Source organism: Mustela putorius, unplaced genomic scaffold, assembly GCF_011764305.1.
Source record: "Mustela putorius furo isolate JIRA1106 unplaced genomic scaffold, ASM1176430v1.1 tig00004035_pilon_pilon_pilon, whole genome shotgun sequence".
Lineage (NCBI taxonomy): Eukaryota > Metazoa > Chordata > Mammalia > Carnivora > Mustelidae > Mustela > Mustela putorius.
Genome location: NW_025422171.1, coordinates 821,646 through 848,659, shown reverse-complemented (window position 1 = coordinate 848,659; position 27,014 = coordinate 821,646). Strand labels below are relative to the sequence as shown.

Below are 27,014 nucleotides of genomic sequence, written 5' to 3'. Positions count from 1 at the left end.
GGGATGTTAATTTCTTCTAAGAAATTAATATTTTTCAGATTCATTTGTACATGATGAATTTGGTTTTTGTTGATGCTTTCAAGATTTTCTTTTTGACTTGCAGTAGTTTAGTTAGATGTGTCTTTGTGTATATTTTCTTGGGTTTATATTACTTGGAGTTCACTGAATTTCTTGATTCGTGGATCATATCCTTATTGAAATATGAGGAAGTTTTGGCTGCTATTGCTTTATTTATTTTTTTTAATTTTTAAATTTCTTTTCAGCGTAACAGTATTCATTGTTTTTGCACCACACCCAGTGCTCCATGCAATCCGTGCCCTCTATAATACCCACTGACTGGTTCCCCAACCTCCCATCCCCTACCCCTTCAAAACCCTCATACTGTTTTTCAGAGTCCATAGTCTCTCATGGTTAATCTCCCCATCCAATTTCTCTCAACTCCCTTCTCCTCTCCATCTCCCCTTGTCCTCCATGTTATTTGTTATGCTCCACAAATAAGTGAAACCATGTGATAATTGACTCTCTCTGCTTGACTTATTTCACTCAGCATAATCTCTTCCAGTCCCGTCCATGTTGCTACAAAAGTTGGGTATCATCCTTTTTGTTGGAGGCATAATACTCCATAGTATATATGGACCACATCTTCCTGTCCATTGAAGGGCATCTTGGTTCTTTCCACAGTTTGGTGACCGTGGTCATTGCTGCTATAAACATGGAGGTACAGATGGCCCTTCTTTTCACTACATCAGTACATGAATTTCTGACAGAGTAGGAATAGACTGCTTTGCAAACTGCGTCCTTCCCAAAACATATGTTGGAGTTCTAACCACAAAGTATCTCAGAGTATAACCTTATTTGAAATTAGGGTTTACAGATGTTACTAAGGTAAAAGAAAGTCTTGGGCAGGACTGACTGGTGTCCTTATTTAAAAAATGAGATAAACAAGTAGATAAAATGCCAGGTAGGAAAGCAGAAGAGACTGTGGTGATGAAACAGACATCAACAAATGGTAAAGATTGCCAGCATACCGTATACCACCAAAATCTAGAGGACACACATGGAATATGTTTTACCTCTAAGATCTCAGAAGGAATGAACCCTGCCAAAATCTTGATTTTAGACTTCTAGACTAATACACTCAACAAAACCCTAAGTAGGATAAACCTAAAGAAACACATTCAAATACATTATAATCAAACAATAAAGACAAAGGAAGAATCTTGAAAGCAGCAAAAGAGAAGCAACTTGTACTGTATGAGGGATTATCAAGATTACTTGCTGATTTCTCCTAAGAAAATTTGAGGACAGAAGACAGCAGGGAAATATATTTAAAGTGCTGAAAAAAAAAAACATACCAACTGAGAATTACAGATCCATCAAAACTATCCTTCAAAGATGAGGGAGAAATTAAGCCATTCACAGAGAAACAAGAGGTGAGGGAGTTCATTGTCCCTAAAAGGAGTCCTTAAAGTAGAACTAAAAGGATCATAGAGTGTAACTTTATAGTCACATGAAGATATGAAGATCTGGTAAACACAAGGACAAATATGAAAGCCAGTATTATTTTAATTTTGGTTCGTAACTCTACTTTTATTTCTTTATCTTTTTAAAAATTTTTTTAAGATTTTACTTATTTATTTGACAGAGATCATAAGTAGGCAGAGAGGCAGGCAGAGAGAGAAGGGGAGAAGCAGGCTTCCTGCTGAGCAGAGAGTCTGATGCGGCTTGATCCCAGGACCCTGGGATCATGACCTGAGCCAAAGGCAGAGGCTTTAACCCACTGAGCTACCCAGTCTCCCCAACTCCACTTCTATTTCTATTTATTTTTATAGGATAATAGCTATTTCTACAGGATTTAAAAGATAAATGCAGAAAATTATAAATCTATGTTACTGAGCATACAATGTATAAAGATTAATTTGTGACATCAATAATGTAAGAGGGGAATGAAGTTTCACAGGATTTTTTTGTGTAATTAAAAGTTGATATAAATTTATATTAATTGTTACAACTTTAGGATATATGTAATCCCTATGGTAATGACAAAAAGATTTATATATACACAAAAGGAAATAAGGTAATCAAAAGATGAAACTACAATATTTGCACACCCATGTTCCCTGCAGCATTATTCCCAACAGTCAAGAGGTAGAAGCAAACCAAATGTCCACTGATGGATGAATGGACTAATAAAATTTGAAATATACATACAATGGAATAATAACCTTAAAGAAGGAAATCTTCTTGCACGATATGAATGAACCTTGAGGGCATTATACTAATGAAGTAAGCCAGCCACACAAAGACAAACACTGTATGATTCCATTTATAAGAAGTATCAAAATAGTGAAATTCATAGAATTATGGTTGTCAGTAGTTAGGGGTGGGCAAAATGGAGAGTGACTGTTCAAGAGCTGTAAAGTTTCAGTTCTACAAGATGAAAAGTTCTACAGATCTGCTGCAAAACAATGTGAATATAGTTAACACTACTGAACTGTACATTCAAAAATTTAAACTGTTAGATGGTAAATTTTGTTATTTTTTTATGACAATGTCTTTCAAAAATATTAAAAAATGACATTACAAAAAAACACAAACACAAAAGAGGGAATTAATAGAGGAAATGAGACAAAAAAGCTATAAGATACATAGAAAATAATAAAATGGTGGAAGCCCTGATGATTAATAGCTACTTTATTTTTATTTTACTTTTTAAAAAGATTTATTCATTTGAGAGAGATACAGAGTACAAGCAGGGGGAGCATCAGGCAGAGGAAGGAGAAACAGGCTCCCTGCTGAGCAAGGAGCAGCCTGATATAAGGCCAATCCCAGGGTCCAGGTATCATGACCTGAGCAGATGCCTAACTGACTGAGCTACCCAGGCAGCCCTCATAGTACTTTAAATGGATTAAAAGCTCCAATTAAAAGGTACAATTGGAAGAATGGATTTTTTAAATGGCCCAACAATATGCTGTGTATAAGATACTCACTTTAGATCTCAAAACATACACAGGTTGAAAGTGAAAAATGTATTCCAAGCAAACAGCAACCAACAGAGAGCTGGAATGGCTAAATTATACTTTAAATTAGACTTATTAGACTTAGGATAAAAAGACTTTAAGTCAGATAATATTACAAGAAACAAAGAATGACATTATACATTGGTAAGAGAGTCAATTCACCAGTAAGACATAACAATTACAAATACATATGCACCAAATATCAGCACCCCAAAATATATCAGGCAAGCATTGACAGAATCAAAGGGACATAGTTCTTCAATAAAAGGAGACTTCAGTGCTCCATTTTCAAAAACAGAACTACGAGGAACATCAGGAAGAAAAAAGATTACTTGAACAATAGTACAAACCAGTTACAAGTTACAGAAATAGAACATTCAAACCAAGAGCAGAATAAACATTTTTTTCTCAAGTGCACATGGAACATTCTCAGGATAGACGATATGTTAGGCTACAAAACAATCCGCGGTAAATTTTAAAACACTGAAAACATACAAAGTATCTTTCCTAATCACAATGGAAGGAGACTAGAAATTAAGACAAAACTGAAAAATTCACAAGAAACTCATGGGATGAAACAAAAGTAGTGTTAAAAGGGAACTTTATAGCTTGTAAATGCATACAGTGAAAAGAAAAGAATGATCATAAGTAGCTATAAGACTTAAGGAAATAAAAAAGCAAAATAAGCAAAATGAACCCAAATTAGCATAAGGAAGAAAATAATAAAGAGTAAAATATTGATATAAAATACAAAATAGGGGCGCCTGGGTGGCTCAGTGGGTTAAAGCCTCTGCCTTCGGCTCAAGTCATGATCAAGCCCGTCAGGCTCTCTGCTCCACGGAGAGCCTGCTTCCCCCTCTCTCTGCCTGCTTCTCTGCCTACTTGTGATCCCTGTCTGTCAAATAAATAAATAAAATCTTTAAAAAAAAAAAAGAAAAGGAAAAGCCCATTCTCAAAGTCATATGAAATCTCAGGGGACCCCAAACTGCCAAAACAAACTTGAAAAAGAACAAAGTTGGAGGGATCACAAATCCTGATTTCAAAACTTGCTACAAAGCTACAGTAATCAAAACAGTGTGCCACTGATAGAAGGACAGACAGACCAATGGAATAAATAGATATCCCAGATATAAACCTCTACATATATGGTTAACTGAATATTGACAAACATGCCCAGACCATTCAATGGGGAAAAGACCATCTTTTCAACAAATTGTGCAGAGAAAAGTGGACATTCACATGATAAAGAATGAAACTGGACTCTTCTTTTATACCATATATAAAAATTAACTCTAAATGAATCAAAGACCTAGGTGTAAGAGCTAAAACTATAAAACTCTTAAAAGAAAACACAGGGGAAAACTTTCGCAATGTTAGATTCAATAATAATTTCTTGGGTATGACTCAAAAGCACAGGCAACAAAAGAAAAAAATAAACTAGACTTTATCAAGTTAAAAACTTCTGTGGATCAAAGAATGCTATCAAGAGAGTGAAAAGGCAACCCACAGAATGGGAGAAAATATCTGAAAATTATATATCTGATAAAGAATTGATATTCCTAATGTATAAAGAATGCCTACAACAAAATAATCCAATTTAAAATTGGTGAAAGGACTGGAATAGGTCTTTCTCCAAAGGAATTTTATAAATGACTAATAAATACATATAAGAAAAAATGTATTCAACAATACTAATGGAAATACAAAATGGTGTGGCACTGTGGAAAACAGTTTGGTAGCTCTTCAGAAAGTTAAACAGAATTATAATATTATCCAGAGCTAGATATATAAAGAAATTGAAAGCAGAGACCCAAATGGATAGTTGTACCCTCATACTTATAGAAGCATTATTCACAATAGCCAAAATGTTGAAACAATCCAAGTATCCATCAGCAAATGAATGGTAAATAAAACACAGTATACACATACAAGTAAATACTAGTCATGAAAAAGAATGAAATTCTGATACACGCTGTGACATACAACTATTACACTAAGTGAAATAAGACAGACACAAAAGGAAAAATATTCTCTGATTCTACTTAAGAGGTACCTAGAATAAATTAACAGAAAAAGAAAGTAGGGCAGATTATGAGAGGCTGGGGAACAGGGGAAGGAAAAATGGGGAGTTCTTTAATGGTTACAGAGATGTTTGGGATGATGAAACAGTTCTAGAGATGAATAGCAGCCGTGGATATTCAACACTGAGTGTACTTAATGGTACTGAAGTGTACATTTAATGGCTAAAATGGTATATTTATATATTTTTTACTACACTTAAAATAAAAGTAAAAAAAAATCACTGAAAGAAATATGCATGTCTTTACTTAGTGCTAAATAAGCAGACTTCCACAACTTAGTGGATCACTTATAGAGTGGTGCAATGGTTAAGATGACCGCCTCTGAATGAGGTTGGTTATATTGCCCAGTTCAATCTTGGCTCTTCCCTTCTGTAGCTGTGTGACCTCAGGCAAGTTGCTTTATCCCTTTGGTTAGAGTCTCCAAATCTAAGTGAAATTACTAGTATCTTTCTCATAGGATTGTTGTGAAGATTAATGAATTATTCACTCATTATGGCCTTTAGAAAGAGTTAATTCATACAAAGTACAGACACAAAGAGATCGATAAGGGTGAACTGACTGTTAGTAGCTATTTTTTTTTTTTAAGATTTTATTTACTTGACACAGAGATCACAAGTAGGCAAAGAAGCAGGCGGGGAGCGGGTGAAGCAGGCTCCTCACTGAGTTGGGAGCCTGATATGGGGCTCTATTCCTTGGGATCATGACCTGAGCCGAAGGCAGAGGCTTTAACCCACTGAGCCACTCAGGCGCCCCTGTTAGTAGCTATCTAAACAAACCCCTCAGTCCACATCCAAAATTTAATATGAAATTCCTCTGATCTGAATTTTGGTGTCAAATTCAGAAAATTACCCATTATAAACATGTAAATTCTCAGATATCCATTGTAAGAAATAGGTTTTCTCACAGTATTTTTTATCATTTTAAAATTTAAATTCAATTAATTAACATATATTATTGGTTTCAGAGGTACAGGCCTGTGATTCATCAGTCTATTATACCCAGTGCTCATTACATTACATATCCTCTTTAATGTCCATCACCCAGTTACACCATCCACCCACAGCCATCCCCTCCAGCAATCCTTAGTTTCCTTCCTATGATTAAGAGTCTCTTATGACTTGTCTCCTTGATTTCATCTCGTTTTATTTTTCCCTCTCTCCCCCTATGCTCCTCTTAGGCTTCTCTGTTTTGTTCTTAAATTCCATATATCAGTGAAATCATATGATACCTGTCTTTATTTGATTGATTTATTTCACTTAGCAAAATACCCTCTAGTATCATTGCAAATGGCAAGATTTTATTTGATGTCTGAATATATTCCATCTTCTTTATCTTCTTTATCCATTCATCTGTTGATGGACATTTGCGTTCTCTCCATAGTTTGGCTATTGTGAACACTGCTGCCATAAACATTGGGGTGCAGGTGCCCCTTCAGGTCACTACATTTGTATCCTTGGGGTAAATACCCAGTAGTGCAATTGCTGGGTCATAGGGCGGCTCTATTTTCAACTTTTTAAGGAACCTCAACACTGTTTTCCAGAGTGGCTGCACCAGCTTCCCCATGAGCATTCCCATCAACTGTGTAGGAGGATTCCCCTTCCTCCACATCCTCGCCAACATCCGTTGTTTCCTGACTTGTTAAATTTTAGCCATTCTGACTGGTGTGAGATGGTCTATTACAAAGCTGTAATCATCAAGACAGTATGGTACTAGCACAAAAACAGACACATAGATCAATGGAACAGAATAGAAAACCCAGAAATGGACCCTCAACTCTGTGGTCAACTAATCTTTGACAAAGCAGTGAACAATATCTAATGGGAAAAGGACAGTCTCTTGAACAAATGATGTTGGGAAAATTGGATAGCAACATGCAAAAGAAGGAAACTGGACCATTTCCTTACATTGCACACAAAAATAGACTCAAAATGGATGCAAGACCTAAATGTGAGACAGAAATCCATGAAAATCCGAGAGGAGAACACAGGCAGCAACCTCTTTGACCCTGGCTGTACAACTCTTGCTAGATACATCTCCAAAAGCAAGGGAAACAAAGGCAAAAACTAACTAGCGGGACTCCCATCAAAATAAAAAGCTTTTGCACAGCAAAGGGAAAAGTCAACAAGACCAAAAGACAACTGACAGAATGGGAGAAGATATTTTCAAATGACATCAGATAAAGAGCTAGCATCCAAAATCTATAAAGACCTTATCAAACTCACCACCCAAAGAATAATCCAATCAAGAAATGGACAGAAGACATGAAGAGACAATTCTCCAAAGACATCCAAATGGCCAACAGATGCATGAAAAAATGCTCTACACCACTCGGCATCAGGGAAATACAAATCAAAACCACACTGAGATACCTTCGCCTAGTATTCTGATGTCAGGTCTATGTGATTTCCTATACTATAGATATCATTAAGGTGGCAAAAAAACACATATATTAAGGTATCCTTCACTGTCCTTTCCTTCCATATTTCATAATTTGCATGAAGAGTTCCTTCAACTTACTATGAATCATGTGAATTTCTTATTTATAATTGCAGCTAAGAAACTTAAACTTACAGAAGCTTGACAGTGTTTTTTTTTCTCTAAAATTCATTTTGGGTGCTCATTTCCATTATACATTTCTACTTAAAATTTGAAAAAATTTACTTTGTCTCAAAGGAATACTAAATACTTACCAATTGAAGATAGAAATTGGCAGGACTATTTATATGACAAACCATAACTGAAACATCTGTCATTTCTTTAGGCAAAATAGGTGGGTGATAGTGTAAAGTCATATTTTTCTCAGAGTGGCTTCTTGGCGATTGTGACCTAAACCTGTTTAAAAACATAATCAAAAGCATAAGCTGCCATTTCCTTAAAGTCTCTCTTCTCTTAGCAACTTGGTCTGAAGGCCTTGTACATATACTAATTAATCTACCTAGAATATTCTCTTTCCAATTTCTTTTCTAATACATTTCTTAGTATTGTCTTCAATTATCAAACCAAGTGAGATGTCAAACTTGAGATGTCAAGTCTCAAAAATTAATAATTGACCTTCAAATTTGTGTTGGGACATTTTTGAGCCAGATCTGTGCCTTCTACTCAAAATCTCTCCTCTTTGAGGAACTGACAACCATGAACTGTGGTAGCACTCAGTAAGGCCACCTGAGGGGTGTCTGTGACCCCATCCAGATCTAATGCAACTTTTATATTTCCACAATGAGCTCTACTTGGGTCACTTCCAGAGTCATCTCATCACTCAAGACAAAAAGTCAGTATCTTTCACTATCCCTATCGTTAGTCATCTTACTTTGTTCATCAGTGATGGGGAGGAAGTATCTTTAAGTATCTATTCTAAATTCCTACATTAAATACAGAATGGTGATCATGAACTTATTCCAGTGGTTGGAAAATTTAAGCCGGGAACTTTAAACTATGATTCTTAAAACCCTAGTAGAACTGTTTGTGAAATTATCAAGAATCTAAAAAAAATGTTCAGTATCTACAAATAGTTTCCTTTGAATTACCTTAATTTTTCTATTTAAATTATTTGAATGCAGTTTTCAGATAACCATACTTAGAGAGCCCTGGTAGCAATATTTTTTAAATTAATTTATTTATTTTCAGCATAACAGTATTCATTATTTTTTCACCACACCCAGTGCTCCATGCAATCCGTGCCCTCTATAATACCCACCACCTGGTACCCCAACCTCCCACCCCCCTCCGCCACTTCAAACCCCTCAGATTGTTTTTCAGAGTCCATAGTCTCTCATGATTCACCTCCCCTTCCAATTTACCCCAACTCCCTTCTCCTCTCTAACACCCCTTGTCCTCCATGATATTTGTTATGCTCCACAAATAAGTGAAACCATATGATAATTGACTTTCTCTGCTTGACTTATTTCACTCAGCAAAATCTCTTCCAGTCCTGTCCATGTTGCTACAAAAGTTGGGTATTCATCCTTTCTGATGGAGGCATAATACTCCATAGTGTATATGGACTACATTTTCCTTATCCATTTGTCCATTGAAGGGCATCTTGGTTCTTTCCATAGTTTGGCGACGATGGCCATTGCTGCTATAAACACAGGGGTACAGATGGCCCTTCTTTTCACGACATTTGTATCTTTGGAGTAAATACCCAGGAGTGCAATTGCAGGGTCATAGGGAAGTTCTATTTTTAATTTCTTGAGGATTAACTTCTTAGATTATGCTTTAGAGTCAGTCCATAGTTTTTAAAGGTAAACTCTGTTATTACAATTTATACCTCAAAGTATTTGTTTTAATAAGTTACCTACCTTGCTAACTCCATAAAAACTAATGCATCTCTAAGAGACACAGGCATATCACTGCTTATTTTATTTGTTGGTGGTTTCTGCAGATCTACAATTAGCACACCATCTTCTTCTCTAAAAACTTTCATTAAAACAGCCTTGTTATTTACCATTTTCAAAAACTCTACTTTGGCTTCTTCTCCCCAGCCTTCATCCTGTGAAAAAAGTAGAATTCCAATGTACTTAATAACTACAATTAGCTCTAATGGTACCATGCTCTGGATTTAGCTTTTATTTTTCATTGTAAATACAAAATACAATCAAAGTCTGCAAACTTGAGCACAAGGACTCAACCACAGATACTAAACAATACCTAGGGCCAGATCCAAGGTCAGTGTTTATGTATGTACAATATATGAATTTATTTTTTAGTGAGTTTTGTGCCCAGTGGTTTGAATTCATGTCCCGAGATCAAGAGTCACATGCTCTACCAAATGAGCCAGCCAGGTGCCCCTAGATCTTTGATGTTTATGAACAGTCTCAAGGTGTCCATTAAGCTGTTGTATTTTAGAATTTAGTTTCGCTTCTGAATATATATATGTGTGTATATATATATATATATATACACATGTGTATATATATATATATAAAACATATTATATAACATTATATAAATATTCTAAAATAAAACATGTGATTTTTCCACTTAAATAACACAAATTCAAAAGGTAATTTTGGGATGCTTAGGTGGCTCAGTTGGTTAAATGTCTGCGTCAGCTTAAGTCATGATCCCAGGGTCCTCGGATTGAGCACCACATTGGGGCCCCTGCTTGGCGGGAAGTCTGCTTCTTCCTCTCCCCACTGCTTGTGCTTTCTCTCTCTCTCTCTCACAAATAACGAAAAAGAAAAGGTAAATTTGAAAGTATACTGGAAGCCATGTAATGTAATCAAGGTGTTTATAATCATCATTTAACTGGGAATATATGAAGTATATGGTACTTAAATAATGAAAAATATTCACCCATTAAAAAAAATTTTTAAGTTGATCTTTGAACCTTTAAGTTTCCATACCTAAAGAAAATATCAAGGGTTAAAACTACACATTCCTGGTGTTAAGTTCTTTATATATTTTGAATATTAACCCCTTATCAGATATACCTTTTGTAATTATCTTCTCTCATTCCGTAGGTTGCCTTTTGTTTTATTGAGGATTTCCTTCATTGAGCAAAAGTTTTTTATTTTGGTGTATTCCCAAATATTTTATTTTTGCTTTTATTTCCTTTGCCTGAGGAGACATATCTAGAAAAATATTGCTAAGGCTGATGTCAGAGAGATTACTATCTATGTTTTATCTAGGACTTTCATGGTTTCAGGTCTCACATTTCTTTTTGGGTTTCTTTTTGCACATGGTATAATCAAGTGTTCCAGTTATATTCTTCTGCAATGTAGCTGTCCAGATTTCCCAGCACCATTTATTGAAGAGATGGTCTTTTCCCGTTGTATATCCTTGCCTCCACTGTCATAGATTAATTGATTATATAAGCATGGTTTTATTTCTGGGCTCTCTATTCTGTTCCATTGATCTGTAAGTCTATTTTTGTACCAGTATCATACTGTTTTTGTTTTTGTTTCTACTTTGGTTTTGTAGTATATTTTGAAATCTGGAATTGTGATATCTCCAGCAGAGTTGGTTAGTCACTATGCTGTATACCTGAGACTAATGTAACAGTGTGTGTCAACTATACTCAAACTTTTTAAAAGCTACAGGTTGCTTAAAAACAAAAAATAAAACCTCTTTCTAAAGATTATAAAGTTTATTCAGAAAATGCAAAGAAGTATAAAAGCCAAATTTAAACCAGTTTTACCATTTTGGGGAAAACAGCTAATACTTACGTTTCCTTTTACATTTTTTTTTCATTTACTCATTCTTTCAAATATCTGACAAATGCCTTTTATGTGCTATGTAATCTGCTAAGCACTGGGAATACTGGGAATGATAGGTAGAGACACAGATTCCTACTTTCAAAGCCTTCATAAAATAACCATTTAACATATATTCTTACACACATTTCCTGTCTTGTAAGAGTATTTAAGGCTTGCTGGGGAATAGATATTCATAAACAATACAAAGCAGAACACAACTAATGAACAAAGTGTCATGAAAATAGTGAAGAAATTTATAGAAACACATGCCAGACCATTTTAAAATTTATTTTTCTCTCCATATGTGACTCAAATTTAGTGGTTTATTTGGATTCATTTCAAGTATATGTTTATTCATTTGCATATGTTTTTTTTAATATAATTTTTTATTTTTTATAAAGATATATTTTTATCCCCAGGGGTACAGGTCTGTGAATCACCAGGTTTACACACTTCACAGCACTCACCAAAGCACATACCCTCCCCAATGTCCATAATACCACCCCCTTCTCCCAAACCCCCTCCCCCCAGCAACCCTCAGTTTGTTTTGTGAGATTAAGAGTCACTTATGGTTTGTCTCCCTCCCAATCCCATCTTCTTTCATTTATTCTTCTCGTACCCACTTAAGCCCCCATTTGTATATGTTTATTCAACTCAAATTCCCATTAAGAATGCTTCTAATTATGGAAACTGAAGTTCATTTCCTTTTTTACTGGCACTGATAATTTATTATACAAAATGCACTTACCAAAAGAATTGGTGCCTTGAACCTACACTTTGCAATCTAACTGGCAATACATAGCTAAAATTGAGACATTTAGCCCCCAAAAGAAGAAATAATTTAAGTTTCACTTACTGAATTCTGTGGAACAATGTCCTTCAATGAGCATGGCAGTGCTAGTGGGTGGATGTCTTTCAGCAGCCCTTCAATATATGGTTCAGACTTCCTTAGAACTAGGCATAAGTCATTTAGTACTATATGCTGCTCAGCAATGTGTTCTGATCTTGCATGGGTATCACCAACCCTAAAAGAATTCAGGTAATATTTATTGAAAATAATACTTGAAACCCAAACTTGCTTTCCCTCCGTAAAAGATATGCATTTCTAAGGATACTTTATTTAAGCTAAATCTTATAAAAAGTTGTATTCTAATTCATACTTTCCTACTACATAGATTTAATCCATATTTTATAAGCACAGACAGTACTTTTATCTATAAAATAAAATCTCAGCTGACTTTATCTGACTTTGTCTTCATTTGTTCAAGTTTAGACTTAAAGGGGATAATGATAATGATGCCTCCAAACAGAAAACTATTTATTTATTAAGCTAGGACCATTAAATAATAACCTTTCTATATAGTTAACACTGGTCCTTACTACAGAAATATTTCAGTTTTATTTTTTAAATTTATTATTATTGTTGTTTTATTTTCCTAGAAGACTGAGGGAAATATTTTTGAGTACCTAGTGTTAGCTTTAATAATTATAGAAATCTGATTTAAAATTCTACTCAATCATCCTGCAGCTAACTGTAATACTTTATTTAAAAGAAATATTTTTGTGCATCATTCCCTCTTTCGAATAAACACAGAAAAGTACTTCAGTTTGGATACATCAAAAAGCTCCTTTTCCTAAATAACAGAAAAAAACCTAGTCCTTTTCAAGCTCCTCATGTAGTAACACTGATAAATGATAATACTTTACTAATTTAGTAGTCAGTAAAACAAATAAGAGAACAAAATAAAAAGTATATGCCTTAGAAGTAAAAAATGATAAATTACCCCTTTCTAGTCTTTCCCAACTTCCTTTATTCTTCAGTATTTCACCCCCACCCCCAACCCCGCCAGATAACCAAAGTTTCCAGACAGGCCAGGAACATGTAATACCATACCCTGAAACAATTAGGACTTCAGAATTTCCAAAATCTACCATGAATATTTGTATTAGTGCAACTTCATGGACTGAGAATTTGGTTGGACTACAAAGTTTTCTAACATGTTCACTTTCTATTGGAATTAATTCAGTGATAGTTCCTCGACACCACATTCCATTTTCAATACTGTTGACAAATATTCTTGCACCTAAATAATAAGGAAGACAAATCATTATCAGTGTTTATTGAGAAAAATACCTAATTAGCTCTAATTTATGAACATGTATATTAGTTCCACCACTAAGAAATTTTAATTAATTTATTTCCTGATGACTTAGTACATGTCGAGTGCTATGAAAAATATAAAGGTGGTATATTGTGATAGCTCCTATTACATAGGTAGCTGGGAGGTAAATGCAAAGTTGCCAGTCTCTTATTGAGGACCTATATTTTATGAACTATAACAAAGATGAATGAGACTATCCTGCAATAAAGAAGCTCAAGAAAGGGGGCACCTGGGTGACGCAGTGGGTTAAGCCTCTGCCTTTGGCTCAGGTCATGATCTCAGGGCCCTGGGATCAAGTCCTGCATTGGGCTCTCTGCTCAGCAGGGAGCCTGCTTCCCCCACTCTCTCTGCCTGCCTCTCTGCCTACTTGAAATCTTGCTCTTTCTGTCAAATAAAAAAAAATAAATAAAGCTCAAGAAAGGAAAAGAGATAGGCAATTAAATGTACTTACAACAATAAAGACATTCTACCCCATGTATACATACACATACATATATAGACATATACATCCTGAAATTTATAAAATCCTTTGGTAGCATAAAGGAAGAAACAATTACCTCCTCTTGATAAAGAGGAATCAAAGTAAAGAAACAATGAAAGGCAATATTTGACATGCCAAAATTAAATTAATAAACAATGGGGTTCAGAGAAGGGGAAGATGAACCAAGGACCTAGCAGCAGAGAGATCAGATGAATTACAAATTAATTCGGGAAAAAAAGGTCAAGGAAGAAAGAAGCCCGAATTTGAATGCCTCCTATGAGCTCAGTGATGTTCTCAGTATTTTGTGTTTGAATTTACTTACTCCCACAACAACCCTAGAGAGATAGGGCTTCCATCACACAGGTAAGCAAAGGCAGTCTTAGAGCCCATCCTCTTCAAAACTAAGCTACCTATCAGAGATAAATTGATAGATCTCACCACTCATTATACACAGAGGGCTGCTGTATAAATCCCCTCTGTATATGCTAATTAAAACAGGATAGCTGAGAGGCACATTAGGGTAACCTTTTAACTTTTATTTCTATGAAAATGTTTATCTGGCCTAAAGATTGTCATCAACCTTTCTCTTGTGTTGATATACCACATAACCAATATTCTGAGTTTTAAACTATATGCTATGAAACCATTCTTTTTCACAATAGGTAAGATAAAAGCCTATTGAAGACATTTGTTCTTTATAATGAAGAGCACAGGTAGGAAAAGGGAACAAGAGAACATCCTCTTAAAGCATCTTAAAGTTCTTTCCTTGTCACTTTCTTAAAATATAAATGAGTATTCAAGTCATGTAAATTTATTTACCTGAAACAATAATTATCCTTAATTTTTTTTTAAAGATTTATTTATTTGTCAGAGAGAGAGAGCGAGCGAGCGAGAGCGAGCACAGGCAGACACAGTGGAAGGCAGAGTCAGAGGGAGAAGCAGGCTCCCTGCGGAGCAAGGAGCCCGATGTGGGACTCGATCCCAGGACGCTGGGATCATGACCTGAGCCGAAGGCAGCTGCCCAACCAACTGAGCCACCCAGGCGTCCCAATAATTATCCTTAATTTAAAACAAAGGATGACTGTGACTTTTTTAGAACATTTTCTCAATCTAAGTTGAACTCTTTTGGGCATGTATTAAACTTTAAGAGAAATATTTGTAGCCATAAATGTTTAATACTATACTTCTCTTTTCTTAGATACTCATAATTTAATGTTCTCTAAAGTTTAAGATTACCATCAGTTTTTGTCAGAAGTGTATGATAAACCTAGATTTTGGATATTCTGATAAGCCACACAAATGAGCTAAGAGTTAATCACATTTTTTTATGGGTATTTTTTTTTTAATTTTCACCATAACAGTACTCATTATTTTTTTTTTACCACACCCAGTGCTCCATGCAATCCGTGCCCTCTATAATACCTTCCACCTGGTACCCCAACCTCCCACCCCCCTGCCACTTCAAACCCCTCAGATTGTTTTTCAGAGTCCATAGTCTCTCATGATTCACCTCCTCTTCCAATTTTCCCCAACTCCCTTCTCCTCTCTAACTCCCCATGTCTTCCGTGCTATTTGTTATGCTCCACAAATAAGTGAAACCATATGATAACTGACTCTCTCTGCTTGACTTATTTCACTCAGCATAATCTCTTCCAGTCCCGTCCACATTGCTACAAAAGTTGGGTATTCATCCTTTCTGATGAGTTAATCACATTCTTAAAGAACGCCTACATAACCTTAAACACATAATAATTTTTGGTATTATGTACAGGCATTGATTGCTATTAAGAGAACAGTTTTCGGGAGGTGAACCATGAGAGACTATGGACTCTGAAAAACAATCTGAGAGGTCTGAAGTGGCGGGGGGGGTGGGAGGTTGGGGTACCGGGTGGTGGGTATTACGGAGAGCACGGATTGCATGGAGTACTGGGTGTGGTGAAAAAATAATGAATACTGTATTTCTGAAAATAAATAAATTAATTTGTAAAAAAAAAGAGAAAACAGTTTTCTCACCATGTTAATAAATCAAATCATTACATTATCATTTACATTACATTACAAATCATTACAAATCATTTACCTTATTACAGAGTATAATCAAATTTAGTCAATGAGTTATAAAGAAAATATTTGTAAAAAAAAGCCTAAATTATGGCAAATTACACATACCCTTAGAATTAAGATAGACTGATTAAGTTTACCAACTACTCTCTGAGTGGCCCTAGGAAATAGATAACACCGTTGTGAGTTTAATGAGCACCTCATTTAAGTGCTTAATGACATCCTCAATATTCACATGTGGGACAGCAAGGGACTGTAGTTGTACTATAAGGAATCATCTTATGGGCCAGTTTTCCCTGGAGACAAGGAACCTGTGAAGGGTTTTGTAATTTAAAAAATAACTACTTTTACTCCATAATGATAGTTTTTGTATATACCTTATCAGCAGTCAATATTTACCTAACTTACCTAAATAAAATTACATTATATAATTATAAAACTTTTATGCTTGGAGCACAAATCCGTATTATAAAAGGTCTATGTGGGTTGGCCAAATACTATAATATTTAATATTATAATATTTAAATGAACTTAATACTTTAGCTTGGAATAAGATTTGATTACCTAGTTCCAAAATGTCTGAAGGATCAAGGTGTAAACTCTTATTGCAAAACTGATTCACCTTCTTTTCCAATACTGTTGCATCTTTAATTTGTGAATATTTCCGGATATAAAAGTGGCAAGGATGTATTACATGACTTACAAAAACTAGCTCTGGAGAACCTACATAAGAATATTAAAACCACATTAATAAATCATAGGAAAGAATTAATAAAAACTGAATGCAATATCCTCTAAAAGAATATTAAGTGTCTTGTGGCACTGAAAACTCTAGAATACTTAGGCCCCATAAGAGTCCACACCCAAAATAGTAACCAGACCACTAAAACAAATAGATATCCCACTTTCAACATTAAATTCTTTAGCAACCTGAACTGCAAATATTTTATTTTACTTGCCAAGTATGTTAAGTGGAATTGCAGTTCATGTGATAATTAGATTCTAAAGTCAAGATATGCTGTAACTGTACTGCATTATAACAAAACATCAGAATTTATTTATGAACATTTTAGAACCCAGAACTCTATTCATAAGTAGGTCTCTTGCATATCACAAAAACTCCTGTTTCTACTATACCCAAAAAACCAAGAATAAGCCCATAGACACTCTAAATACCAATCTTATCTGGCTAGAGAAGTGAAAAAAATGTGCAAAGCGAATGTACTGAGCATCATTTAGGGGAAGATGTGTGTGTTTTGGTGGAGTTTGCAGGGGTGGTGAGGGTAGAATAAAAGAGAAAAATATTTGTATATAGCAGCAATGAAGCCAAATGCAGCTAATGAAAAGATGTCCAGAATAAATGTTAAAAAAGGAATTAAAAGAACAGGACAGTGTACATGGTATGCTATGTTTCATGTACAAAAACAGAAGAATTATATATATGTATAAGCAAAGAAACTCTAGAAGGGAGGGAGAGACTGAATGAAATGGACAGGTTAGGGGAAAATTTCACAGTATTTTAATATATGATTTTTTAACAATGTAGATGTTTTATTTAGTAAAAATGTTTAAAACACAAAGAATAGGGAAGTGTGGAATTGGAGACAGTAAATACAGATGATAAAAACTGAACAAATGGATCATTTTAACTGTCTGATACAGATCAAAAAGAATACCTATATTGAGGATGGAGTAAAGAAATTAGTATGTGTAAGTACGGAGGCAGTTGAGAGAAGTGTTACAGATTTCAGAAATATTTTTGCCAGTAACAGCTAAAATTTTTAACATTAAAAGGAAGAAGCTTTAGTTAACAGTAAAATTCATTTAACTCACTACCTTCACACTACATTAGATTACTTTACATAAAGCAAACTCCACAACATCAAGTTCAGAGTTGTTAAAGTACTTGCTTTTGATCCGAAAGGGAAAGATGATTTTTTCTGAAAAGGTTTTTTTGGATCTCTAGGTGTTCCCACAAGATAATCTGTGAAGCATGTTTCATCAAAATAGGAAATAAAGTACTAGTTTTATTAGGTTGACAATGGCACACTATTGCTTAAAAAGCTGTACTTGAGGCGCCCCTCAAGTACAGCTCAGTGGGTTCAAGCCTCTGCCTTTGGCTCAGGTCATGATCCCAGGGTCCTGGGATCCAGCCCCAAATCAGGCTCTCTGCTCAGCAGGGAGCCTGCTTCACCTCTCCCCTCCACCCCCCACCTGCCTCTCTGCCTACTTGTGATCTCTGTCAAATAAATGAATAAAATCTTAAAAAAAAAATTAAAAAGCTGTACTTAAATTGGCAAAATACTGGAATGATAAGACTACTTTTTATCAGTAGATATAGTCATGATAGGTTTCTTAATCACTGAGATATCAGCAATAATAATACAATGGAAACAAACAAAAATGTATTTTTTTTTTTTTGCGTTCAAAAGTTCTGGAGAATCAGCCAATGAAACAGATTGGGAAGTGGAGGGCAGAATAGAGCAAAAACTGAACTTGAAAATGGTCTTAAAGACTGGTAGTATACTAACTTCACAATAGTAGTTCATGGGGAGAATACCAGCATGTAAATCTAATCAAACTATTATGATACGTTAAAATGTTACAAAGCAGATGCTATTATATTCATGTCAACTTATTTTATAACAGACTATCTCTCAGAATGAAGATTTAAGAAAATCCATTATTTTTTTTAATAAAAGATTTGCTCTTAAATTTAAGGACAAAGCCATGAGACTGCTCTACAAATACTTCTCTTATTTGTATTTTTTTCTCTTATTTGTATTTTTGTCTTTTATACAGTTTATGTGTGGAACACCAGAAAGTCAAATACCTCAATTAACCAAATATCAAATTTACATCTCAGAGGTTAGATTATTGCACTAAAAATAAAAAAAAATTTCCTAACTTTAGAAAATGTGAAAGTAGGGGTGAGGAACCAACAGGTGTTAACTCATAATGAGGTATAAGAAAACAGTGTTCTTGTTGAGTACAGGGACCAATTTGTTTCTAATTACAGACATATTGTTTCCTTGCTTTTGAATTTTCACTCACTTTCCAGGTTTTCTTCAATAATTTCTTCAATTATCACATCAGGGCTAGATCCTATTTGAGGCAGAACTGCAATGGTTTTAGGGAATGGTGTTGCAACAACCTCTTTCTCTGGCTGGAAGTCTTTTGCTTCTAAATGCACATCACTGGCTTCCCGATGGAAAAAAGGTGATGAGGTTTCATTACTTAGAATAGACATGTCAACCTTTTTCTTTTCTTGAAATGCGTATGTATCATAACAAGAAAATTCTTTTTTATGACTGTATTTCTTTTGAACAGTCTGTCCCATTTCATTTTCTTGGGGATCACATCTGTTTAAAAAATAGAAGGTATTAAGGAGGGCACTTTTGATGAGCATTTGATACTGTATATGAGTGACGAATCACTAAATTCTACACCAGAACCCGATAGCACACTGCCATTTAACTGGAATTTAAATAAAAATTTGGAGAAAAAAATAGATAGGCATATGGCTACTTTAAGCTGTTTCATAAATTTTTTATATCTACCTTCAAACGATTTCCTTCCTACATGACAGTTAATATTGTGAGACATATAAAGAGCTAAGGTTTTATATAGGTGTCTCAGAAGCATTTTTTAAATAGCTTTATATTTGTTAAAGATTTATTTGAAAGAAAGAGAGAGAGAGAATGAGTGGGAGGGACAGAGGGAGAAGGAGAGAGACTCTCAAGCAGACTTAATGCTGAATGTGGAGCCCAACATGTGGCTTGATCTCAGAATCCTGAGATCATGACCTGAGCCAAAACCAAGCATTGGACACTCATCTGGGACTGTGCCACCCAGGTGTTCCAAATAGTTTTACTGATGTGTAATTTACACAGCATAAAATTCAATAATTTTTACTAAATTGCAGTTGTGAAGCCATCACTATAATCTAATTTTAGAACATTTCCATTACCCAGAAAGAAACTTTTGCTCATTTCCAGCCCTAAGCAAGCCTAAGGGTTTTAAAAGGTCAACAAGAGGTATCATCAATGAGAAGCTGAAGAAACATGATATAGTCATGACACAATCTTCTAGTCCTAAAGAACAGTGGATACGGATTTTCAAAAGAAATAATTTTGATTTGGCTTAGCTGTTTGATTTTAAATTGTTATGATTATTTCTTTTTTAACGCACTGGCCTAAAAATAAAGTATAGGAAATAGTAAAGGGTATAATCCTGAGCAATCACCTGGCCTAAAAATCACCATTAGTCTGAATCCTTTGGGTATTATTCAATAGCCATTAGCCCACAGTTAATTTATGTGGTTTACTTCATTTTTTAAAAGTCTTCTTCACATATCCACATAGATTTAGGCTATCCATCTACAAGTACAGAAATTCTATCAAAGAAATGAGACTAAGTCTCAAAAAGCTTGTCTTTTCATTAACCCATTATAGATTTAACTTCATCGCAGATCATCATTTAAGAAGCATTTTAGAAGTAAGAACCAACAAAGCCAATTAGATTCAGCAATGACACATATTATTGGTCTCTTCCAAAAAAAGGTATGCTTTGAACAAAAATAAAATACATGTTGAATTCAAACACCTTGTGAGGATACATATATGTACCTGACTTTGCAAACTAGATGTTTTTTTTTTTTTTAATAACAATTTTCATTTGACCTGGGACATTTAACACTGTCAACTGACTCTAGTCTCATAAACTCCACTGACTTCTAGAACACTACTTTCTCCTGTTTGTTTTTCAAACTCCACCTATTCCTTCTCAGTTTTGTTTTGTTTTGCAGGTTACTCTTTCTTGGTCTTAAAATTTAATATTTTTCTAGGGCACTGTCATTGATTTACATCAATACCTGTTCTTAATAGGCAAATCTGTTGTTTAATTGCCACCTGTAATAAGTAGAAGCAGATTGTAATGATACATTCCCTTCGAACTAGGAAAAAATTTAAGACTACTCTGAATTAACTTTAAATCAAGACAAGATCAATGCAGAGTCTCAAAGGGAAAGAATAGTTTTTGACATTAAAAATATTCAATAGTGATCATATTCATGTCATTAAAATATCTAAAAGAATGTATTCATTGGGAAGGCTGAGGATTATCCATGGAAGTGCAAAAGTCAAGTCACAAAGACAAATAATGGCACAGGGCTCCATATCTGGGGAAAAATGACTTGAGCCAAAGGACTGGTACTCTAGTGCTCTGACAAGGGACTTTCCCCTGGTAGTAAAAGACATACTAGGAATGTACTATCTAGGCCTAATGCTATTAAGCTATTTGATTAACCTTATTTCCTTTATTGTAAACAACACTGCAAACAAAGTAATTTCTCATAATTTGATTTCTTAGGCCTGTTCAGATGCTGGAAAAGAATGCCAACACAAGTATTCCAGTCCATGTGGCAATTATATTTGTCTGTAAGTTAATAGTCTGGCATTCTATCTAAACTGGAATCCTGGTGTTCAATTTTGTAAACCTGGCTTATAGGAGTTTACCTGAGTTGCAGCACATCTCTTCATGCCTGTTTCTGACTTTTAAGACTGTGGACCAAACTCTGATAACGACTGTGGATGCTTCCTGGGGGATGATTTCCCCTGGAGACATACCACCTACAAAGTGAATGAACTTACTTTCTTTTTGGGGGGTTTCTAAACCATCTATATTCTGACTACTTCTAAACCCAGAATCAAGTCTAAGACCTCTTCTTTAGTTTTAGTCCATACAGCTAATTGCTCTCTGTACATTTCTCCCCAGATATCTGGTAAACAACAATAACTCAACACTATTTCTCCACTCCTAAATTTTCTCTTTGCATTCCCAATCTTGGTAAATAATACCATAATTAATCAACTTAACCACCAAAGCCAGACCTGTAAATCATTGAGGATGCTTCCTTTCTCCTCATTCATAATGTTCAATTAATAAGCTTTATCAATTTTCCCTATTTAGCATTTGTTCTATCTACTGCTCTCCTGTGCTATTACCTATGTTTGGTTTCTCATCATTTGCTGAGACTATTGATACAACAGCCCAACTAATCCTTCAGCCTCTAGCCTCATACTCTTACAAATAATCCTCTAAATGGCCACCAAAGTTATCTTTTTTAAATGTAACCTAATTATTTTTATTTTCATGTTGAAAATCTTTTAGTGGTTTCTACTGTCTACAGCTGTGCTGTCTAATACAACTTTCTGCAATAGTGAAAATGTGGGCCACTGTCTAATATGGTAGCTAAAAACCATATGTAGATACTGAACACTTTGAATGTGGCTAGTACAATTGAAGAATCCAATTTTTCCTTTTTTTTAAAGTAATCTCTATACCCAATGTGGGGCTCAAACTCATGACCCTGAGATCAAGAGTCACCTGCTTTTTACTGACTGAGCCAGCCAGGAACCCTTCCAATTTTTCCTTTAATTTTGTTTTTATTAATTATGCTTAAATTTAAATGGGCACATGTGGTTAGTAGCTACCACAATGGATAATATGCATCTAAAAAATAAAGTTCAAATGCTGCTACACAGCATACAAAGTCTTTAGGATTTAGCCTATATGTATCCTTTGCCAAGTAGAATTATATAAGCAATTCCCTGAATGTAGCACATTATCTCACTGCCTCTCTTTTAGCCCCCTTCATAATTGCTACTCATTTTTCATAGATAAAATAAAATTCTCCTTTTTCCAAGTGTCCTGTTATTCCCAAAAGAATTGACTGCTCACTTCTTTTGCATCTCCACTAAATTCTGCATATACTACCAGCATAGTTACTTATTGTAACTTCTCTGACATATATCTGTGTTTATGATAATGGTTCCTAGCACAAAAATCAGTGTTCAATGCTGGCTGAATGAATGAATCTCAAAGATAACTTTCGCACATATATCATTTAATACTGACCCCTTCTAGGTCTTTTCACTTTTAAATTAATTAGAATTTAACTGATAGAAACCTTTGCCCTTTATATTATTTTATAGTATTTGAAATCACACATACTATACACTACACATCAATTTTCCTGTCTCTTGGGTAATTTTTCTCTTATACCTTCTCAGAAATTAATGGCATGTTGTCATTTTTTAAAAAGATTTATTTATTTATTTGAGAGGGAGGGAGCATGTGTGCAGAGAGGAGAGGCAAAGAGAATCTTAAGCAGACTCTGCCCTGAGTGTAGAGCCCAGTTTGGGGCTTGATTCTGCAATCTCGAGATCAGGAACTGAGACAAAACCAAGAGTTGGATGCTTAATTTACTGTGTCACCTAGGCACCCCCATGTCGCCATTCTTATACTTACTTTGTTAAGTCCTCAAATTCAATCTTTCCCATATTGTTGAACATACAGATGATCTCATTGCAATTCATATTCAACCTAAAATAAAACATTAGCATACAAGTAAATGTTCTAATACCAGTGTATTACTTTCTCTAAATAAAAGTCAGTTGCTAACATTAAAAACTCGGAAAGAACATTTTAAGTGCTCTAATATAACTTCATTACTTTCTTTGAAAGTCAGTTGCTGACATTAAAAAACCTCAAGACAACTTATTTTTTTAATTTATCATAAATTACTCTTATTTTACATGTTTGCTAATTTGGGAAACATCTGTGACACAAATTTTCAATTTATAATTTCTTGTTATTTAATACATTTAGGCTCTAACACATTTTTATACTTAATCTTTAGGTTCTCCTGAATTATAACTTACTTACTTGGGAGAGTTCCTCAGTTTTAGAGAACTAACTTGTAACAATTCACTCTCAAATGTTAATTTCAAAGTACGGATAATCTAGAATCAAAAGAGAAGAAGTGTTACTCAGAGGTGAATTTTAAAAATAAGTATTACTGACACAAAGATTTTACAAGGAAAACTACAGCCTTTAAGCATCTCACTAATTAATGTGTTTAAGATTTAATTTTAGGCACCCAAAGGAATAGATGCAAGCAAGTATTTAAGATTTATCCCCTAAAGAAATTTAAAATCTTTTAGAGATATAAATTAATAGATAACAAAAGATACTAGTTAACAAATGGGATATAGCTATGTAAGCAGAGAAAATTCTGATCATACTCACTTTGCATCTGCATTGCTATCCTCCAATGTCTTTTTGCCTTATCTCCTTGAAAAATCTAAGTAGGGTGAATACCAAATCATTTTTTCTTAAGATTTTATTTATTTGTTAGAGAGATTGCACATGTGCACACACACAAGCAGGGAGAGCAGCAGGCAGAGGGAGAAGCAGGCTCCCTGCTGAGCAAGGAGGCCAATGTGGGCTCAATCCTAGGACCGTGGGAACATGACCTAAGCCAAAGGGAGACACTGAACTGACTGAGCCACCCAGGTATCCCAGATGAATACCAAATCTTACAGTTTTTTACACCTCCTAATGGCCCATTTGTAATACACAGGATATGACTGTTTTCAGAACCATGGCTAGAGAGAGGTCTGACCATGTTAAGACGATGGCAAATTCCTCTCCCTTCACTTAGAGATTTTGGAGGCAGGTAAACAAATGCCTTCTATTTTATACTTCAATTCAGTCCAAACACCTGATTATCTATGGGAAAAGGCCATGAGGAATCAAAGATTCTAGAACAGGATCTATATCCCAAAGGAGCAAGGTAGAAATCAGAAAAAAAGATGGTTAATCCTGTCTTGCTAAACAATCTCATCAGAAAACATGTTTTTGTTTTTGCCCAACTGTGCTCCCTCGGCACATTATTACATGATAGAACATAGTGGAAGCACCCTGTCTCTTGACCTGCACATTTAGGGAGGCAGGAAGAAAAGGAAAAAAAAAACCCTGAATGAGAACTTGAATTAAGTTTTTAAGTCAAGAATTGGCAGTCATATCTAAATTGCTTATGAAAAAAGAGAATCCCATTTAGTTTTCTGCCCTTACATGTTCTCATTTTTTATTCAAATGTTCTAGGAACATTAATTTTCAACTCAATGTCACCCTACTTGCTTTCAGATCATATGTTATAAAGACCTGATTACTGTACCATTTCTCTAACTGGTAAATAACAATAAACGGCTAAACAAATTAATATTTATCTTAGAATTCAAACACTAAGAATTCTAAATTGAGGCCAAGAGAAGTTAGGATAATCTAAAAATAAATGCTTATTAAGTCTTAAATATCATATTCCAAAGATGTAAAGTAATATACATCAGAAATAAATTCATATTATGGTCAAAATTACCTGATTGAGGTCACAGTAAGTCCTTAAAGAAGGTGCTGATTTTAACTCTCTTGCTATCTTCATAGCTGCAGCCAAATCATTTTTTTTGTCTTCAATGTAGCTTTTAGCCATTATTACATTTGAAAGATAATCATCTGTATTTCTTACTACTTCTTCACACAGGTTCTTCTTCCTTCATATAAGATCCCAAAATTATATTTTGGGATTATATTTATTTCATAAATGTTCATATGAAAGTGAGTTTATAGGAACTGAGTGATATAAAAAGGATAAATCTCACTAGTTTATGAACATGGCTAAAGGGGCATTCAATTCAACTGAAACATTATAATTGAAAACTATGTATGCATAACTAGAGAAAAAGTAGGATATTATGTCACAGATACAGCTGCCACAGAACTATAGAAGACATACCCTAGATGATCCCTCCTAAAAGAGAAATCCTATCTTGTAATTACTTGTGCCATTTCAAAAACAATTTTTATTCATTTCCCACAAAGATACAACTGTACACTTTAAAATTTCCATCAGTTGACACAAATTACATAAATATAAAATGAGATTTTAAAATAAGACTTCACCAAACCAAAACACAAGTGTCAATTAACTATAATCTTCAAAGTAATCACTAAGAATGGCAATTAATTATTCCTCCATTATTTGTACCTCATTACTCAAAATCTTCTCTGGACCTATGATGGAATTACATTATTATGGCAATTAAAAAATTTTGTACCAAAAATCGCAGTGTGTAACTTTCTCCTTTTATTACTAAAAAAATGACTATTATTTCCTCAAAATCAAATCTGGCCCCCAAAAAAGGAGTGTTTGCCACCCTGAAGAGTAACAAGAATGTGATATAGGCTCTGAAGGTGAAGAGATATTCAAAAAACCATTTTGCTAATTGTATAAATAATCTTAAAGTCATTTCTTTAGGGAAGAAAAACAGTTATTTTGGTAAGTTCTAGTATAGTTTCTAAAAACTCATGCCTAGGATTGATATCAGCAAAACAGCAGACAAGGTAACTCTTAGCCCTTATTACCCAGTGGAGATGTCAAAAAATAAACAAAAAAACCCCAAGCAAAAACTGGTTAAAATAGTCTTATAGAAACTCTGGAAAATAAACAAAAGGTATACAGCAACCAAGCAAATGCCCAATCAAGAAAAAGCCATATTCAAAACAGTAGGAAATTCCATGGTATTTTTACTTGTTCTTACCCAGCCCTCTCCTCAGCATGGTGCAGTCTTGGTCTAGTGGTAGCAGCACAGTTCCCAATTCCTTCCATCAAACCCAAGGGAGCATAGTAGACTTCATCTGTAATGTTCTAACTTGTTTACGGAATGCCTGAGGAACTAATCTGTTTCACCAAACGTGGAGCTGAGGCAGTAAAGAGCAACAGGCAGTACTTGGGAAAGTGGTAGGAAGACTAAGAGCTATAGATTCCTGAGCAAGAAATTATAGTAAATATATACACTATGCCATCTGGGGCTTGCAAATTCTGGGGTGACACTCTTTGAGATATGAATACATTTAAAAGCAGCTGGGAATAAAGGAATTAAAAAAATCATACTCGGGCCCAAGCAAGATGCATGCTCAGAAAAGACCTGAGAACACATTAAGCCTCTACCTGAGGCTGATTCTAAGGCTCAGAGCATGCTCACTCAGTGAAGGACTGCCCCTGCAGAGAACCAGTTTGCAATGACTAGAAGAGGTGGCTGTGTTTTTAGATCCCCAATTTTCAATAAAACACCAAGGGTGTATAGAAAGACATTGGAAAATATGATCCA

The 27,014-nt window shown here is 34.7% G+C and overlaps 1 protein-coding gene across 1 annotated transcript in view; it reads right to left on the bottom strand.

The window, feature by feature from the left end:
* Positions 1-27,014, bottom strand: part of RNF17 (ring finger protein 17) — a 174,596-nt gene that overhangs the window by 103,667 nt on the left and 43,915 nt on the right. Inside the window, exons 7-15 of the mRNA XM_004778233.3 lie at positions 25,226-25,397; positions 23,731-23,807; positions 23,314-23,388; positions 19,057-19,364; positions 16,567-16,725; positions 13,193-13,382; positions 12,155-12,323; positions 9,400-9,590; positions 7,792-7,933 (exon numbers count right to left, since the gene is read on the bottom strand). Of these exons, the coding sequence (XP_004778290.1) occupies positions 7,792-7,933; positions 9,400-9,590; positions 12,155-12,323; positions 13,193-13,382; positions 16,567-16,725; positions 19,057-19,364; positions 23,314-23,388; positions 23,731-23,807; positions 25,226-25,397 (1,483 nt within the window). The remainder of the gene's footprint in view (positions 1-7,791; positions 7,934-9,399; positions 9,591-12,154; positions 12,324-13,192; positions 13,383-16,566; positions 16,726-19,056; positions 19,365-23,313; positions 23,389-23,730; positions 23,808-25,225; positions 25,398-27,014) is intronic.